Source organism: Callithrix jacchus, chromosome 14 (genome assembly GCF_049354715.1).
Source record: "Callithrix jacchus isolate 240 chromosome 14, calJac240_pri, whole genome shotgun sequence".
Classification (NCBI taxonomy): domain Eukaryota; kingdom Metazoa; phylum Chordata; class Mammalia; order Primates; family Cebidae; genus Callithrix; species Callithrix jacchus.
The window spans coordinates 86,498,305-86,517,234 of NC_133515.1; the positions used below are offsets into that span (position 1 = coordinate 86,498,305).

The 18,930-nt window shown below is 50.0% G+C and overlaps 1 protein-coding gene and 1 long non-coding RNA gene across 6 annotated transcripts in view; one reads left to right on the forward strand and one right to left on the reverse strand.

The window, feature by feature from the left end:
- The window catches only part of LOC118147368 (uncharacterized), a 49,673-nt gene extending 31,310 nt beyond the window's left edge, over positions 1-18,363 (forward strand). The window contains exon 3 of the long non-coding RNA XR_004733694.3: positions 14,947-18,363. This is a non-coding gene — a long non-coding RNA (uncharacterized LOC118147368). The remainder of the gene's footprint in view (positions 1-14,946) is intronic.
- The window catches only part of PLB1 (phospholipase B1), a 154,025-nt gene that overhangs the window by 94,038 nt on the left and 41,057 nt on the right, over positions 1-18,930 (reverse strand). For 4 of the 5 annotated variants that reach the window (XM_054245111.2, XM_078349616.1, XM_054245109.2 and 1 more), the window contains 8 exons: positions 14,935-15,012; positions 14,136-14,215; positions 12,812-12,887; positions 11,597-11,701; positions 10,137-10,193; positions 5,154-5,225; positions 3,921-3,995; positions 1,004-1,067 (listed from right to left, as the gene is read on the reverse strand). In XM_054245111.2, coding sequence (XP_054101086.1) covers positions 1,004-1,067; positions 3,921-3,995; positions 5,154-5,225; positions 10,137-10,193; positions 11,597-11,701; positions 12,812-12,887; positions 14,136-14,215; positions 14,935-15,012 — 607 coding nt within the window. The remainder of the gene's footprint in view (positions 1-1,003; positions 1,068-3,920; positions 3,996-5,153; positions 5,226-10,136; positions 10,194-11,596; positions 11,702-12,811; positions 12,888-14,135; positions 14,216-14,934; positions 15,013-18,930) is intronic. The other variant, XM_054245110.2, reaches the window with a different exon arrangement.

Sequence of the window (18,930 nt, forward strand, 5' to 3'; positions counted from 1 at the left end):
CGTGGCTTACTCGAAGTGTGGAGAGCTGCGGCATGTGTGAAGGGCAGCCAAGCATTTATTTGCTCTCCTGATGCTCAGCACAAGGAGACAATCTGACTACAAAGATTTGCATCCCGTGAAGATTCTTGCTAGGCACTATGACATCCCCAAACTTAACTTTCTGTCTTTTTGATAGTCCTGAGGCCATGAGAGACAATAGATCAATTAGAATGCAAGGAGGCATTTGACAATCCTCTAATATACAAATGAGTAAATAAATGAACAAATAAATGCACATATGAGTCCCCCTTTAGGACCAAGCATGGGAATCTACAGCACTGCTACAGATGTGCCTGGACTGTTGTTTTGAGTCACTCAGGTCTCCAAATGGCCATAACTTCCCAAGGTTGCAAGCCCATAGCTATCACCTGCAAGCTGCCTTGCCTGGAGGAAAAGGTACAGCCCTCAGGCAGACTGTCTTTGGGAAGGTTGCTGATGACTGCCTGGAATGTCCCATGGGTCTCATTTTTATGGCCCAGCAACAGACATTTTAGAAAAACTGAGAGGCAGTGAAGATGGCATGTTCATAAGATGCTTTCCTGCTCTGCGTGGTGTTCGAGTGCATTCTGTTTGTGAGTGATTCTGCACGCAATTCAGACAGGGACTGTGGACTGGCTATTTTTGCTTTCTGCTTAAAGGTAGTTTTGCTCTTTTGGAAAACAAATTCACTCATCAAGGCTTCAAGGCAGGGACATGACAACTCACACAACCATCATCGGGTTCTCTGTGGAACATGGCCTGGTACAGCGTGGCTGCTCAATAAATGCCTTCTGATAATGATGTTAGCATGTTTTAGTTAAAGAGTAATCAAACACGGACATGACCTTACAAATACACATACAGAGGTGTTTTCGTTGTCCCCGAGAAACCGCTCAGGAGTATTTCAGATTAAGTGGAAAGCCCCTTACTTGGCTGATTTCAGGCCTCAAATGAATTTGAAAGTCACTGGATGCAAGCTGTGTACCTGAGGTGGGAACTGTATCGGAGGGTTCCCTGTCAGCACATCTGATTTCCGTTCCTTCTCTTACCTGAAATGAGACACAGGGAAATAAGGAAAATGGATTTTGCTAAATTGGAAATGGGTGAGAAGCAAGGCCTCTATTTTGGAAAATATCATTTAAGATAAAGTAAAACGTTGATATCTTTTAAGATTTCTCCCTCTCCTTCCACACTCACAGCCAATTGTCCACAACTTTTCCAAGTGCTCCCAAATCTGTTCCCTCCTCTCCAGAGCCTCCGCCTCCGCCAAAGGTCAGGCCTTTGCTGATTCTTTCCAGGATACTGCAATGATTCACCAGCATCATGGCCATCTCTCCCCCAGACTTGCTCCCCACCCTTCTGAATCTGTCCAGAGCAGTCATTCTCAGCATGATCTGATGTGTCACTCCTCTGCCCAAGGTCTGAGTGATGAAGGGATTATCTGTGTTGTTTATTATTGTGTTCCCAGAGCCTAGAACAGTGCCTGGCATAGAAGATGCTCAACAAATATTTGCTAGTTGAACAAATAAGTTACTACTCTGTATTAACTTCGGCAAAAAGTCCAATCTCCCTAGCATGGCCTAAGAGGCCTCTAAACATTCTAAACTACCAGCCCTTGCCCCAAGTCTCCATATTTACCTGCGCCCAGGCCTTTGCCCAAGTAGTTACCTCTCCCCTTTCCCTTTCCTCCCTTCCATTTGCTCACCCTTCCTTCCGTTCATCTGCCTCAGGCTTAGTCACCCTTAAAGACTGAGGTCATGGGTTTCCTTTGGAATGCCTTTTTCAACTTTCTCCTATCTGAGCTAGTTTCTCTTCCTCTGTGCTCCGAGAATACCCCATAAAAACAAGCATCACAGCACTTATTACATTGTGCTGTAATTGCCTGTTGACTTGTCTATTGTACCAGACTGAGTTCCTTGGGACAAGTCATAATTTTTATTTACATTTTAATCTCTCATACCTGGTATCCATCCATCCACCTATCCATCCATTTTTTTCATTCAACAAGTAGTTATTGGTGCCTACCCTGAGTTCCCGCCTCACTGAGCTTATACTCTAGTGGTACACAGCAGACAGTCAGTAAATGTGTCCTGAAGAAATGTATCACTGCTTTTATCAGATGATAATAATAGCAATACTTATATAGAACTCATGATATGCTAGATTCTATTAGAAGTCCTTTATACTTACTGACTTATGACAATTTATTAACAATAACTCCACAAGGTAGGACTATTACTGTCATTATTTCCCAGATTAAAAAACTAAGGCACAGAGAAGTTAAGTATCTTCCTCATTGACACAGAACCCATAAGTGGAAGAGTCTGGATTTGAACCCAGAGCTGGTTACTTTACCTCATTGTGCCATGCTGCATGTCAGGTGTACCCTCATTGCTATGCAGGTTAGTGTGAGTCAAGTTGATAAATAGAGTCTTTCACACTTTGTCTCTCAGGGTGGAGGCCCAGGCCATCAACTCTGCCTCCACTACTTGGAGTAAATCTCACCCTTTTCCATAAAATAGGGAGGCAAGGATGTCACTAGGATCAAACTGGTCTCAGCACACCTCAGTCCTCTGTTCTCTGAGAAAGAAGAACATCGACCTTGACTGTTCCTTGCTTCCCCAGAGGAGTGCGGGGTGTCCTGCCTAATCTCCATGGGAAGTCTCGGGGGAGACTCCTGAGAAAAGCAGTGAGCAAGGCCTGAGTGCCTGTCAGGCGCCCCCGCAAGTGTGGACCGACTCAAAGGCTTTTGAGCTCCACCCTCTCTGGATCCAGATCTCACCACATTTCTCTGCTGTTTCTTAACTTGCTCTTCAGATGAAGTTCTCAGATGAGTTTAGAAGAACTTGTCAGAGATTTGGGGGCGGGGGGTCAGAAGAATTTGTCTTACATCACAACAGACTGGGAACAGGAGGTGCTGGGCAGCTCACTGCAAAGCCCCCCCATGCTGGTTGCAGAGGCAGCTCTGAAGACGAACCGTGGAGGAGACCTGCTTCCAGGCACCCAGGAGTCCGTCACATGCTGGATCCTTTGCCCTCCCCTAGCCCGTCCTGACTGAACCTCAACCGTCTGTGGCAGCCCTCCACATGCCCAGAGGCAGCTGATGTTCTAGGACGTTAAGAACCACATGGAATGGCCGGGTGCAGTGGCTCATGCCTGTAATCCCAGCACTTTGGGAGGCCAAGGTGGGTGGATCATGAGGTCAGGAGTTTGAGACCAGCCTGGCCAACATGGTGAAACCCCGTCTCTACTACAAATACAAAAAATTAGTTGGGCGTGGTAATGCGCGCCTATAATCTCAACTACTCATGAGGCTGAGGCAGGAGAATCACTTGAACCCAGGAGGCAGAGGTTGCAGTGAGCTGGGATCACGCCATTGTACTCCAGCCTGGGTGACATAACGAGACTCTGTTCCCCTCTGAATAAATAAATTAAGTAAGTAAGTAAGAAAGAAAGTTTTGTATTGAGGTTGCAAATCTGGTCAGTTGATCTGCTTTAAGATAATCCAGGCTGGGTTCGGTGGCTCATGCCTATAATCCCAGCACCTTGGGAGGCTGAGGCAGGTAGATCACTTGAGGTCAGGATTTCAAGACCAGCCTGGCCAACGTGGTGAAACACCATCTCTACTGCAAAAATACAAAAATAGCCAGGCGTGGTGGTGTGTGCCTACAGTTCCAGCTACTCAGGAGGCTGAGGCAGGAGAACTGCTTGAACCCAGGAGGTGGAGGTTGCAGTGAGGTGAGATCACACCACTGTACTCCAGATGAGGCAACAGAGTGAGACTCTGTCTCAAGGAAAAAAAAGAAGAAGAAAAAAGAACCATATAGGTTTCAAAGACTTGGCAAGGAGTGCAGCCCCTGGTTTATCTGCATGTTTGTCAATTACAGAAACTCTTTCCTTACCTCAGGCTTCCCTTCAGGTTTCTGCAGTCTGGTCAGGTAGTTGCTGTTCCTGTAGGTGAACAAATAGGGGCTCTCCTGCAGGGAAAGGTGACATGTTAGAATTGTGACCCAGAAGTCTGTATCCCTTAATTATCAGGCTTGAGCATCCAGCAATGCTTTTGGCCAACGCAGAACACGCACATCACCCTTCCCAGTGCTTTCGCGTTTCCCGTTGTGACGGCCAGTCTCTCCTGCTCTTTACCCTGGGCGTTCATGCTACCAGGCTAAGTACATACATTTCGATGAGAAGGAAATCTAATTTTAAGCTTCTTGGCAGCCAAAGCAAAAAGGAAAACAAGGTGAACTGTATACTTCTTGTTGATAGTAACAAAAAGCTTACTAATTCATCAAGAAAGCCAAATACTTGACTATTGGGAACAATGATAGAAAGAGTCCCATTCATTTATGTCCAGTTATTTTCTCATCCACTTATTTGGAGACATTAATTATAAACCTACTACATATTAGACACATATTTAAGATGTAGTCAAAATGACCCACCCTCCAGGCTCTTAGATACTCATCATCCCTCCCTTCTTTCCCACTCTGAGGTAGAGGCAGGTCTGGAAATGGCATCTGGGACAGAGGGCCAGGACCCCCAGGAGACGCGTGGGGGCAGCATATGGGACCAGGTGAGCTGTGGCTTGTTCCTGTGCCTTCCATAGGCATGGAGGGGGCTGCTGTTTTGCAAAAACAGCTTCTCATGGTGGCCTGGCACAGTGGCTCACGAGTGTAATCCCAGCACTCTAGGAGGCTGACGTGGGCAGATCACGAGGTCAGGTGTTTGAGACCAGCCTGGCCAACATGGTGAAACCCCGTCTCTACTAAAAGTACAAAAAAATATTAGCCAGCCATGGTGACACATGCCTGTAATCACAGCTATTCAGGAGGCTGAGGCAGGAGAATTGCTTGAAACTGGGAGGTGGAAGTTGCAGTGAGCTGAGATTGCACCACTGCACTCCAGCCTGGGTGACAGAGTGAGACTCCATCTCAACAACAAAGCTCTCCTGCCCCAGGTGTAAGCATTAGGGCTACTATATATGCAAAACTGTGTGTAGGCCCAGAAGAACCGAGCCAGGACTGTCTCGGGGCTCATATCCCAGGTAAGGCCCACTTCAAAGCAAAGCTTACTTGGCCACCCCACCTATGCCCTCGATTCAATAAGAGTTCCCTCCCCTGCCCAGTCCCTCCTACCTGAGAGGGACACTTCATTGGCCTCCTGTGTTTTGTATTCAATGGCTCATCTTTCTCTCCTGCTGGCTCCATCTAGAAAGCAACGGGGGCTTTAGAACAGGGAAGCTGTGTGCAGGGAGCAGCCTGCCAAGGCACCATTGAGAAAGACTTATGAGACCAGCAGCAGCACCAGGGAACGAAGTAGAGACACATATGTCCAGACCCTATCCGCAACCTACTGAGTCTGAAACTCTGGGGCTGGGGCACAGCAGTGTCTCTTGTAACCACCTCTCCAGGCGATTCTGATGCACACCCAAGTTGGAGAACCACAGCATGAAAGGATGCATCATTTTTTTTTTTTTAATATACTGAAGGGACTTCCTAGTCTACCTCTCCTAGAAGGAGAAACTGCATGACAGAGGTTGAGGTGGTGCCCAGCCAGCCAGGGCAGAGCTGGGACTCCGACATTGTTGTCCTGGATCCAACCAAACATCTTGCAATAGGTCATGCAGCTTTCCGATCACGTGGGGGCCGGTTACCCAGCTTGGCTTCTTGTCCCTCCTTGCTGCCCAGCTTCTGTATGGCTCACTGATTAAAGTTCCCTTAGGAGAGCTGGTGTGGGAAGGAAGGGCAAGCGCATCGCTTTGCATAAAGCATGTGTTCTTCCCCAAGTCCTCCCTGCAGCCTGTGCCCGCAACCCAAATGTATGTAAGTCCACGCACCACAGAGAATGGAAACCCTCTGTTCCCCGAGAACTGCCTTCACAGCTTTGAGTGAAGCAAGTTACGGGGCCTGGGTCAAGTCTCATGTCTTTCATGGGCTCACAGATATAGTGACATGGAACACAGCACAGCCTCCACTCACAAACTGCCAGAGCATCTAGTGGGCAGGAGTGGGTGGTGTGGTATCTGCTCTGAAAAAGGCAGCTACTTAAATGACAGCCACAAGTGACATCTAATAACACAGATAAAACCTTTATGGTATAGCAGCAGGAGAAACCAGCAGATTGTCAGCTTAGTAAACGCATTAGAGATAGGCAAGTGATTAGAGGAGAAAGGGTTTTTTTGTTTGTTTGTTTGTTTTTTTTTTTTTTTGAGATGGAGTCTTGCTCTGTCGCCCAGGCTGGAGTGCAGTGGTGTGATCTCGGCTCACTGCAACCTCCACCTCCCGGGTTCAAGCGATTCTCCTGCCTCAGCCTCCCAAGTAACTGGGATTACAGGCGCCCACCACCATGCCCAGCTAAGTTTTGTATTTTTAGTAGAGATGGGGTTTCACCATGTTGGCCAGGATGGTCTCTATTTCTGACCTCGTGATCTGCCCGCCACAGCCTCCCAAAGGGGATTATAGGTGTGAGCCACTGCACTGGCCAGGAGGGTTTTTTTTAAAGTTAAAAAGTTCTTTTTGTTGTTTTAACATGTTCATTACACATATATAAACACTTCAAAAGAAAAATGCAGTAGCTTGGAGGGATTGTAGATTTCCTTCCGCATGTGCTATTTCCTACCGTTTGAGAACAGGCTTTACTATCGTCTGGCTGCCCACAGCTGCTGGGCTCTGGTGGTAGCTCTGGCCCTCACCTCCTCTTGCAATCACTCTGCCAAAGGAAGTGGGAAGCTATTGGAAGGGGCAGCCTGTCTGGCTCAGTCACAGCTTCCACCAGCCTCCATGAGGATTTCAGATTCCTCAGCGATGTCTTACCCCAGCATCTGTGCCCCAGTAAGCAAGAAACAAGTAAAGAACTTTACCCTTCGTGGAACTGGCTCTTCCCCAAACTGAAGGAGCATCAGATAAGGAGGTAAAATTAGCTGAACATTTGGAAAAGGAGTGGCAGCTCTCTAGTTCAAGGCTTAGGGGAGGAACTGGACCCCACGCTTCTTTCTGTTTTATTCTGATGATGGAGTCCGAAGTGGGAAGAACGTGTAAGCCCAGGAGTTTGAGACCAGCCTGGGCAACATGGCAGAGCCCTATCTCTACCAAAATACAAACAATTGGGCATGATGGCACACACCTGTAGTCCCAGCTACTCCTAGAAACAAGGTCCCATCTGGAACATTCAAGACAAAGGAAGTGTTCAGCAGTCCTGGCTGAGGGCGAGATCCACTTTATCAGAATCGTTTAGATATAGCTCTTTTAAGGTTTCTTTCCAGATTCCATCATGGATTAAATTTTTGAAAGGTTGGGGAAGGGTGGGCTTAGTGGCTCATGCCTGTAATCCCAGGCCAGTGCCCAAGCCCAGATGGTTCCAGGTATGTTTAGATGGGGTGCTCTCACCTCCCATGCTGGTGTGTGGAGCTTTTTTGCTGGTCCTCAAAGCTCACCTATGCTAGAACTTGAAGAATGAGGGAGGGAGGATGCTGACGTGGCCTGAGCATATGGCTTTGTGGGCTGCAAAGCTGAGAGCTCCCCTCCTTCCCCACAGTTGTGTCCTGGGGTGGCTGAGGACAGGGTGGTGAACCTGGACTCCCTGTGGACATGGTGATTCTGCTGGTCCCTCTCTGCTCCCCACACAGAGGGCAGCCCTTACCTGTGTGTCTGAGAGGGTGGACACAGAACAGCCACACCTGCCTTCCACTTCGGTGTCCCAGTCCAGCCCAGCAAAGAATCACAGATGTGGCGGCAGAGACCGCTGTTCTCCCCGCACTCAGAGGATGCAATTTGCAAAACCAAGGGTGGAAAGGGGCCCAGTGCCCCCCTGTATTTTCACAAGCCCTCAGGTGCTGGCTAAGGGCACTTAGACCATTTTGGCAGGTAGAGAAAATGGATGCCCAGAAAGACCATTTGACTTGCCTCAAGAAACCACCAAAAGTGGGACTGAAACCAGAGCCCAGGTTTTCTGGCTCCCGCCCAGTGCCCTTTGCCTTAACCTGTTACCCCCGCCCATCACTTCTCATGGCTGACTTCAGGTCTGCAGGAGCTTCTGATGGGGTTCAGCGGCTGTGCTGGATCCGGGAACTGTGGGATGGTCTGGCATTTTGCTTGTGAGGAAACTAGGGACTGGGGATGCTTGGAGGAAGTCCTCCTATCCTGTCTCTCCCGTGCCCCCACATCCCTGCTGGCAGAGGCTGCAGGAACCTCGGGATTTGCACTGGGAAACTGGACTTGTTGCACAGGTCTGGAGAGAGTGAGCTTACTGCTTACCTAGGAAAGCCACATCCTCCTCCTCTTCTAAGCCCTTGCGATGCTCTGTGTTGAAGGCCTTTGGCCTTGAGGGGGAGACCTTCCATTCCTGTGGACATGCCTGTTCTGACCCTTGAGTGGTTTTAAGAGACCTTATGCATGCAGTGGACCTTATCTGTATGCATGGGACCATCACCGGGCTCCTTAAAGGGGGTTATTAATGCTGCTGCCACCAACATCAAGGACAAATAGCATGATGAAAGGAGAAAGAGAAAGGAAGCCAGCCCTGTCCCCGGACCTGCCCTCTCCAGCTTCTCTGTCTGGTGCTCAAGGGCTTCTTTCATGCTCAGAGCCTCATTATCTCCTATCTCTTCTCTTATCAGACAGGCCTCTTCCTGCCCTTGCTGCTGCATCTGACGCATTCTTCTCTCCATGCCCTTTGCTCACAAAGGTCGCTTTGCCTGCGAACACCCTCCCTGACCTCTGCCAGCACATTCCACAAAGGCCATTCAAATCCCCTCCTCACGGCTGCTCCTGGCCTCATCGTTCTCACTGCTTCCTGGTGCGTAGCCCAGCACGTCATTGCTGAGTCCTGTTGACTCTTGTTCCTCTGGGCTGCCTGGCCCTTCCCAGCTACACCTGAAGTTTGGTGAGGACAGAGGCCACGTTTGGTGGGTCTCCTGTATCCTCCTTGGAACCATGGAGGGTATGACGCCTCCAAGGGCGGGCCACGTTGCAGGTGTCCTTTTGTTGGTTGGGAGAAAGACGGCAGGAGGGGAGAGATTCGGCTGAGCTGACCTTTTTACTGAAACTATAACAGGATTTCCCCAGATTCCAGAGGAATCTGAGGAGGGCTTGGGAGAATGGTCCCTGCCGGAAGGGTCAGGTTCCTCTTCCCTGTCCATCATGGGAGATTAGCAGCAAAGGGGGTTTCTGGGGACCTATTCCCTACAAGGGCCAGGCACACTGACAAACGTCCCTGTTCAGAGAAATCAAAGGCCTTCTTCAAAGGACAGTATGTTTCCAGTATCAGGAACTGCTGGATACCCCTTCCCTCTCTCCTTTCTGTCTCATACTGGCTGGTGTGTGCTGAAATGCAGCTGGCCCTGGCACTTAGCACCCAACGTCAGTTGTGTAGATGGATCCACAAAAGAAGAAAAACAAATTTCTGTCACTAGAATCCTAAAAATAAGGCAGCTTGGATGGGAAGAAAATAAATGGCAAAATCAGTTCTCTGTCTGATGCCCTGGAAAGGTTCAAAGCCTTGACGTCACATTCCACCCCTGACTAATCCCAGATCTCCCGGGAGGACCTCTGGAATCTGGGGAAATCCTGTTACAGCCACAGTAAAAAGCATTCCATGTGGAGTGCTTACTACAGGCCAGGGGCGAGCTGCGCACTAGACGGGATGGGCCAGGGCCATTTTGCAGAAAGAGAATGGAGACCTGAGTTCACGAGCTTGAGTGGTGGAGTGAGAATTCTCACCATGCCTTCATCACGCTGAAGTCCATGCTTGTCCCAGGCACCACCCTGGGCCCTGACAACCATAAACACTGCCTAAGTGTGAGGGCAAGTGGACAGGAACTCAACTCAAGCAGGACTTCCATACAGACTCTGAATAATGGCCCTGCCTCTGCAAAACCAGGGCTGAGGCTCCCCTGAGACCCTGGCTGTTTGCCGGCCTGGCCACAGCCCAGCACCCGTGGTAAGGCAAACTCCCAGGCAGTCAGGGACAGGCATCACCAGGAGAGAGAAGCATCCCTGGGGGCCCACAACCATTGTCCTGGGATCCTCGGACACCCTGCAGTCCCTCCCCAGCACAGTGGGCAGGGTGGGCTCAGTGGCAGTGGAGATCCTGCCCCTCCTCTGTGGGCCCGGCCTACTCACCATCCTATTCCAGAGATGCCAGGCCAACATGGCAGAATTCTGGAGTGAGGGATCCCCCTGAAAGAGAACCAGATGAGAAAAGGACCCTTTGTCTCCCCAGGAATGCAACGGACCTGCTGCACACTTGGAGGCTCTCTCTGGCATAGAGTTGGGGTGGCCTGATCTGTCCAGGTCCTTTCCCTCAGCCCCTCCTCTCATCAACCACAGGGCATCTATAGGACCACTGTCTGGGGCGAGGGCCCCGAGGTCAGGGCCTGCAGGAGCAGGTGGCACATCAGGCCCTGTGGTCGTGGGGTTCTCTGTGGCTGAACTCAACAGTGAGAAGAGGGGGTGGCAGGGACATGATTTGGGTGTGGTCTGCCTAGGAGGATGAAGGAAGGGCACGTGAAGCTAGTATTTCTTCTCATCCTCTTAAACCATCACTTTCAACACTGTTTATGGCCTGGAGATGGCACAAGGATTCTGACAGGCAGGAGCCAGGAGACTGGAGGAGGGGACTGTCCCCAGACACAGGACTGAGGCCGTAGAGGCTGCAGAGACTTCAGCCAGCAAGTGTGGACCAAGTGCTACATGATCTCGGTGTCCACTTGCCCAGTGACTTGGGGGAGGGGCCAGGGCAACTCAAATTCTCCTCCCAGAGATGGATGGAGAGGAGCTTGCAGTGAGAGGGGCAAGAGCTAGCATCCCTGGAGATTCTCTTCGGAATAACCACAATGGCCAAGAGGTACAAGCACTTCCCCAGTACCAGAAGCCACTCTACGTCCTCCCAAGTGTCAACTCATGTGGCTCTGATGACCACCAAGAGGGAGGACGTGTTAATAAACGGTGCTGATTTTACAGAACAGAGAGGTGGACACCTTGTCCAAGGTCACACAGCTGGCCGTCTCAGAGCCAGGAGGGGAAGCTGGGCCATTCACCTCTGGACTGCCCTGCCTCTAAGAGCCCGTCTCATGGGGGCTCTTCAACCCTGTGGGGAAATCGTATAGGAAAGTATAAGAGACTATGGTGGTATTTCCCCCAAGACTATGCATCCTGGGTTCAGGAGAGCTGAACTGGGCTGAGGCTTGTTGGGGTAAGGGTGAGAGAAGGGGCAGGAGCAGATTTATGGCCCAGGCCTCCTCCCCACCACACTTTGTTTATTTTGAGACTATGTCTCATTCTATTGCCCAGGCTGGAGAGCAGCGGCACAGTCTTGGCTCAGTACAGCCTCCACCTCCCAGGTTCAAGTGATTCTCCTGCCTCAGCCTCCCAGGTAGCTGGAATTACAGGCACCCACCAACATGCCCAGCTAATTTTTGTGTTTTTAGTAGAGACAAGATTTCACCATCTCGGCCAGGCTGGTCTCTAACTCCTGACCTCAAGTGATCCACTCGCCTCGCCCTCCCAAAGTGCTGGGATTACAGGTGTGAGCCAGCACACCTGGCCCCCACCATACTCTTGATGTGCAAGCCCCCACTTACCGAGGGTGGAGATGGGGTGGTCTCGTAGAAGAAAGGCTGGAAAACCACCGTGAAGGACTCTTGCTCACTGAACCTGCTGGAGGCCAGGAAGATGTCCCAGGCTTCCTGGAGAAGAGAGCAGAGAGGTGCCCATTCAGAAGCATGAGCAAGGCAGAGCCTGCCGGGGGGTTCGTTCTCAGCAGCCCCAGGACAGAAACTCCCTGTCGCATTGTTCTCAAGTGCTATTCTGAAGCTCCATCTTGTCTCACCCTTCAGGGCTCTTTGATAGCTAAGCTGAGTGTTCATTTGTCTCTGAAATGCTGGCGTTAGGTAATACCAGAGTCAGACCTAAAATACATTCTGGAAGCGTAGGAATGACAAGACAGCCCAGCACGTGGCAGGGCCCCTGCCCTCTTCAAGAGCTAAGTTCGGTCGAGGCAGGTGCCATTAACCACTCAAAAAGCATTGTCATTTCCAGAGCGAGAGAAATGCCATGCCACTTCAAATGTAATTTTCTTCTTAAGCAAAAGTCATCACATTAACACACACTAACGGGAAGGAACGGTGCTCTGAGCTGTTTGCAGACAGGGAGGATGGCTTTCACTGAGGCCCTCACCCTCTTTTTTTGTTTGTTTTTTGGAGATGAGTCTCACTGTCTTGTCCAGGCTGGAGTGCGGTAGTGCGATCTCAGCTCACTGTTGGGCAAGCTGGTCTTGAACTCCTAACCTCAATTGATCTGCTTGCCTCAGCATCCCAAACCACTGGAATTACAGGTGCAAGCCAGTATGCCCGGCCCCTTCACCCTCTCTCAGGGTCTCTTCTGTGAACTGGAATGTGCATCTTCAGGAGCCCTCGTTTGCTTTTGGGCTGTAGGCTGGGGACAGACACACCAGGCAAAACCAGCTCACCTGCCCCACATGTGGTACAAGTGGCACTGATGGCCAAAAGCATTCCAGAATGAATCTTCCAAGCTCCTCACTGTCTTCTGCCTAAAGCAGCACTGCCGTCCCCCCATGCGCACCCCTGCCAGTTCTGCAGTCCCCATTTTACACGCAGGAATACCGAAATCACCACCACGATGCCAACTGAGAGTAGCTCTTTGCTCCTTAGTCCTGAATTCAGCTGGAGAAGTCCTAACATTAGCAAACTCAACTAATTGTCCCTATCATTCCTGTTCTCCTTGGCGACCACCCCTCCCCTGTGAGCCAGCAGCCTGGGCACCCAGGGTGGGCTCACCTGATAGGACCACTGCATCACCACCTTGGCCAGCCTGGACGTCTCCTCAGAGCAATTGCAGGCCTCTGGGGCAGGGCTGCAGGTTAAAACACACCAGGAATGAGGGAGGCAGTGTGGGGAAGTGGTGATCCAGACTGCCTCTTACGGAAGAAGGGGCCTAGGAGTTGCTTAAGGAGTAGGGATAAAGAAGTTTAAGTCTTAGGGGATACAAATGTTGGAAAGAATAGAGGGTGCGTGGTCCCTTCCGGTGGGCAGGTATGGGACAGGGAAAAGCTCTTCCTGGGGGCTGGGTATGGGATGGGGGTAAATATGGGATAGACAGAAGCTCTTTCTGAGGGGAGGTGTGGGTAAGAAATGGGGTGGGCATAGGATGTGGGATGGGCATGGGATGGTGGGCACGGGATGGGGGATGGCATGGGATGGGGTGGGCATGGGATGGAGATGGGCATGGGATGGGGTGGGCATGGGATGGGGCAGGCATGGGATGGGGGATGGGCACGGGATTGGGGATGGGCATGGGATGGGGTGGGCATAGGATGGGGATGGGCATGGGATGGGGTGGGCACCGATGGGGGATGGGCATGGGATGGGTGGGCACGGGATGGGGTGGGCATGGGATGGGATGGGCACGGGATGGGGTGCATATGGGATAGAGGGATGCTCTTCCTCCCCCGTCATCTCTCAGACCTCCTCCTCCCCTCATTGCTCCTCACAGCAGATGCCCGCATTCCATTCTCCTTTCCCTCCTCTGTGCCTCCTCTGTCTCTCGTCCTCTTCAGAGCCTTCCTTCCCCTCGGCACCCTCTTCTCTCCTTTCCACCCTCTTTTCTCCACCACTCTTGCCCTGACTTTTTCCACATGAACTTCTTTTCTAGGTTCAGAGCCAGAATTCTTAGGATTTGGCTCCAAAAAGTTTAAAGTCTATGAACATTTTCAGAAATATATAGGAATCAAGTTCTGTGAAGTTAAACTACATTTAGGCTACATGTTCTTCCATCCAATTTCCAGAAGTAACACTTCTTAGCTTATGGATGTTTTGCCAAGGCGAACTCTCAAATCACTGGCAAGGAGGAGAGCCTCTGGCGCAACATCAACCAGACGGAGTGTTTTATTCATTGACTCAGTCCCCAAAACAATGCTTGGCAGAGGGCCCGACCCAACCGACTCTGCCACTTGCTGGCGTGTGAGCTCGCACATGCCCCTCGACCTCCCTCGGTCTCTGTTCTTTAGGGCCCCTCACAGATTAAGGCACATGAAGGGCCCCGCAGGCTGCACACGTGGCAGCCGAGTCACAGATGCTCGTCTCATTCCACTTCCCCTTTTACCTGAGCCAAGTACCCTGATGCTGGCCAGAGACCTCTGCAACCTCGGAGAGATCCACCAGGTTTACAAATGCTCTAGGGACCTAGGAGGACACAGAGAGGAAGGTGAGCATTTGCCAAGTTGCCCCAGCTGTCAGGCTCTGTGGAACTCTTGCTTGGGCCCCATTTGGGGCGTGGTTGAGTGTGATGGGCCTCCCTTTGGTTAACTGGGCATGACCCTTTGGGAGATGTTTGGTGGGGGTCAGTCCGCACTGCCAGCCCTGCGTTTGTGCCATCCAGAAACAGGACTCTCTGTCCATCAAGGTGGCACCTCCCACCAGTGTCCACAGGGCAGTGAGACCACTGGGGCTATAGGCCTGCAGGCTCCTCCAGCAGAAAGCTGTCCCCACCCCCCGGGGAGCAAAGCGAGAGGCTGAGCTTCGGCAACACCCGTCAACACCCCCCACCCCCGACTCAGACCCTGCAGCAGCATCACAGTCACTGAGCAGAAAGGCCTTGAAGGTCCTCAGGCCCCTCCATCCCATCCTCACCCCTGACTTGGGTAGAGAGTGGCCTTGGGGAAGAGCAGGGCCACCGAGGACTCAAGGAACAGCTGAGCTTCTCTCTGAGGTTTCCTTTGCAGTAGTGGAGTGCGCTCTCCTGACCCATGTTCTCATTTGAAAGGATGGGAAGATGGGGTCCTCTAAAGCTTTCCTCAGGGTCCAGTCTCCCTCCCGGGGTTCATTTCCCTGCCCTGGTCGTGGCCATATCTGGGTGAATGGGCCCCACTGCCCTCTGGGAAGCACTAAACTTGCGACCTCACCTCCTGCTGCAGGTAATCCAGCACCTCCTTCAGCTTGTCCAGGCCACCCGCCATGAGCCCATTCTGTGAGAGGAGAACCTAATGAGTGAGGGTATCAGCAAGAAGACCATGAGAAGCGGACACCCAGACTCATGACAGGCCCGTCCCCAGCAGGCGAGACCACAGGCAAAGGCCCCATCTAGACCTGGCATTCCACAAATGAGAGCGGTCCTGGAGCTTCCTAGTTTTGTCTTTGTTTTGTTCATCTGTTTTCTCCCCAACTTGTCATCTACCAGGGAGAAACCAAACTCCCCCCAGGTGACAAGTTCCGTCAGGAAAGGGCAAACTCAAAGCCAGAGCAAGGTCAGAAATACCTGGTGCAATTCTGAAGCTCATACTGAGGGATGGGAGACTTACTCCCAAAGACTGAGGAATTGCTTTTTTTCCAAAGAAAATCAGGTCCAACAGGGAAATACAATTAACCCTGGATTTAATTAACCCCAGATGGGCCTCGGAACCTTCACATGATCCTATTTTATCAGCCTTTCTCCTGCCGTATTTGCCCTAAGAGAAGGGCTGCTAGAGAAAGAGTATGAGTGGGCCCCCGACCTGAGGATTTAAAAACCTCTCCCACCTACACAATACACACACCACTCCCCTGCCTGCAAGTAATGAAAATCAACAAATGAAGGACCTCAAAAGTGGACCCCGCTTTACTGTTTTTTTTCCTTTTTTTTTTTTTTTTTTTTTTTTGAGTCTTGCTCTGTTGCCCGGGCTGAAGTGCAGTGGTACAATCTCGGCTCACTGCAACCTCTGCCTCCCGGGTTCAAGGGATTCTCTTGCCTCAGCCTCTCAGGTAGCTGGGATTACAGGCACCCAGCACCATGCCCAGCTAATTTTTGTATTTTTAGTAAATGTGAGGTTTCACCATGTTGGCTAGGCTGGTCTCGAACTCCTGACCTTAACTGACCCACCTACCTCAGCCTCCCAAAGAGCTGGATTATAGGGCTGGGCGCAGTGGCTCACACCTGCTTTACTTTTTCAATGTGAAAAATAAATTAATAAAAATTACAAGACAAACTCCTAAGTTGCCTGCAGACTGGCTGTCCCCTAAGGCAACCTGGCTCAGACAGGAAGACAAGGAGGGCCAAGGAGCTGTGCTGTTGTCTGGAGACAACTGTCAATCACCCAGGCTCGCACCGCACAGGAGGAAATGCAGTGTCCCTGCTTTGGTGTGAGGCTGGCCTCTGAGAGGCTGGTTCAGCCAGGTCTATTACCATAAAAGCCTTCTGTCTAATTTTCTCTAAGTAAGCCGCTCCCTGACCGTGACATCAAACATCACCCTCTCTTTCCTGAAGAGCCCGGGAGAACTCTGTCTAGAAGCATCCTCGCTGACCATCTTTACCACATCCATTGTCCCTGTAGAGGTGGGGGACCCTGTGTGGCTCTCCCTAGAGTGTAAATCTTGTGGTAGAAACTCCTGGTCAAGCTCACAGCTGTAGAGGGAATTGGGACCCACCCAGTCATTCCCAGCACTGCATGGTTGTCCACTCAGGGCTCCAACTGTCCCCACTTCTCAGTAGAGACATTGTACTCCTATAAGATATCCCTCCTCTATAATGTCACACAGAGTAAACTCCTGGAACTCAAAGTCAGGACAAAGCAGATTTCTTCAAATGAACTTTTACATTTCCATTTGTATCATTTGCCCCCTGGTTGGGAAGAATGTCTATTATCAAATATGTGCCTGAGACCTGACTTAACTCTAATAAATTGGGATTATTCAGTCAAAAATTAGAAACACGTTTAGGTTTCTTGAATCACACTGCCAGCATACCCTCCAAAAGGCTGCCGCCTCACCTGTCGCTAAAGACATTGGCAATGAATAAATGTGTCTGTTTTCTTGTCATCAGCTTTGCGATTTTTTGAATTTTTTCTTCTGATTTTAAAAATCTTACTCATTAATAAAACTAAAGGCTTTAACTAGAGAGTAGTAAGAAAATGTCCAAACCCAAAAAGCATCCTCAGGTCACTGCTGTGAGCCAGGTTCTCATTTACCTCCGAAGCATCTGCCTTCAGAGCTCCTGTCACACCTGATGGATAGTTCCTGACTTGAGTCTCTCTGACTTTGGTCTTAAGAAACTCCTAAAGAACAGCGGTGGACACAGATCCTTGTTTATTAAAGGAGCCCAAAGGTCTCCACAGGGGAAGAGACTTCCAGGTCCTAAGGTGGGGGCAGGACAGTAGCTCAACATTCCTTCTTAATGGTAAAACATGTTTTTCTTGTGTGTACTTTTCTTTTTCTGCCTCCCAGGTTCAAGTGATTCTCCTATCTCAGCCTCCCGAGTAGCTGGGATTACAGGTGCCCACCACCAAGCCTGGCTAATTTTTGTATTTTTAGTAGAGATGGGGCTTCACCATATTGGCCAGGCTGGTCTCGAACTCCTGACCTCAAGTGATCTAACTGCCTCAGCCTCCCTAAGTGCTGGGATTACAGGCATGAGCCACCACACCTGGCCTCTCATGTGAACTTTTGGGAAACTCCTGACACCTGTTCTGTGAGGTAAGGTGGCAGCTGCTGCCCACCTTCTCAGCATTTGCCTGTGGAGGGATCGCCAGTGGCCCCTGGGTTTCTACAGAGGACTTGTGGTGTTTTTTTGTTTGTTTGTTTGTTTTTAAAGATAGAGTCTTACTCTTGTTGCCCAGGCTGGAGTGCAGTGGCATGATCTCGGCTCACTGCAGCCTCTGCTTTCTGGGTTCAAGTGATTCTCCTTCCTCAGCCTCCTGAGCAGCTGAGACTACAGGCATACACCACCATGCCCACCTAATTTTAGTATTATTGATAGAGATGGGGTTTCACCATGCTGGCTAGGCTGGTCTTGAACTCCTGACCTCAAGTGATCCACATGCTCGGCCTCCCAAAGTTCTGAGATTACAGGTATGAGCCATCATGCCTGGCCATCTACAGAGCACATTTTGACAACCACTGAAAGCTTAGGAAAGCTTATGCCTAAGATGTGCTTTGAGAAAAATAGAACTGCCACATAAGACCTTCTCAAACGAGGATGCTGAGCTTCACCACAGGATTAGCATAGACAGGGAGGTGTGGCCAGAGGTGCCGCTAGGAGGCGAGTTGGGGTCTGGGCTGTGAGGAGGGCAGTGCCAGGAGGCCAAAAGAGCCACGTCCAGGAGGAGGGATTTATTCCAGGCTCCAAAGCCTTGGTGGTTTTTGTGCAACAGGAAAAATCAAGACACCAGAAGAAATGAAATAAAGAGGGAATCTGAGCAGATGCTAGCAGGTGTTGCTATACTTAGCTACATTTATGGACCTCAAGTTATTGGTTTACAGCTGTTTAAAAATGAGGAGTGAGCATGATTACTTTTGTCATATGTTTGTAACCAATTAAAAGTATGGGCTTTTAAGTGTGAATAAACTCAATTCATACGTAATCAACATGACTAGAGTTTGAGTGAATTTCTCATGTGGACAAAAATGATTAAGTCTGAGAACAAGAGTTGGAAATGTTGTAGAGAATAGGTGCTCACTGCCACTAGTGGAAATATGAGAGGTCAGCCACTTTGGAAGGCAATTAGGCAGAGCCTATTAAAACCCAAAGTGTGCACACCTAAAGACGCGTAAGAATCTACTCTGGGCACTTTTCTTGAGACTGCTTTTATCTTGACCCACAGTATGAGATGTGTTTCACACTTTAATCCAGTACAAGTGTCCATATAGAAAGAAGTACCTAATGTAGATGATGGGGTGATGGGTGCAGCAAACTACCACGGCACACGTATACCTATGTAACAAACCTGCACGTTCTGCACATGTACCTGAGAACTTAAAGCATAATAATAATAGTAATAAAAAGTCTTTACTTAAACCAGAAAAAAATGCAAAATCTCATGAATCAACACTTCTCTTACTACATGCAATGAACTCAAAGATTTTAGAGTTTATTCTATTTTTTTTTTTTACAATTTTAGTTTCAATCCTTTAAACTGATTTTTTGACTC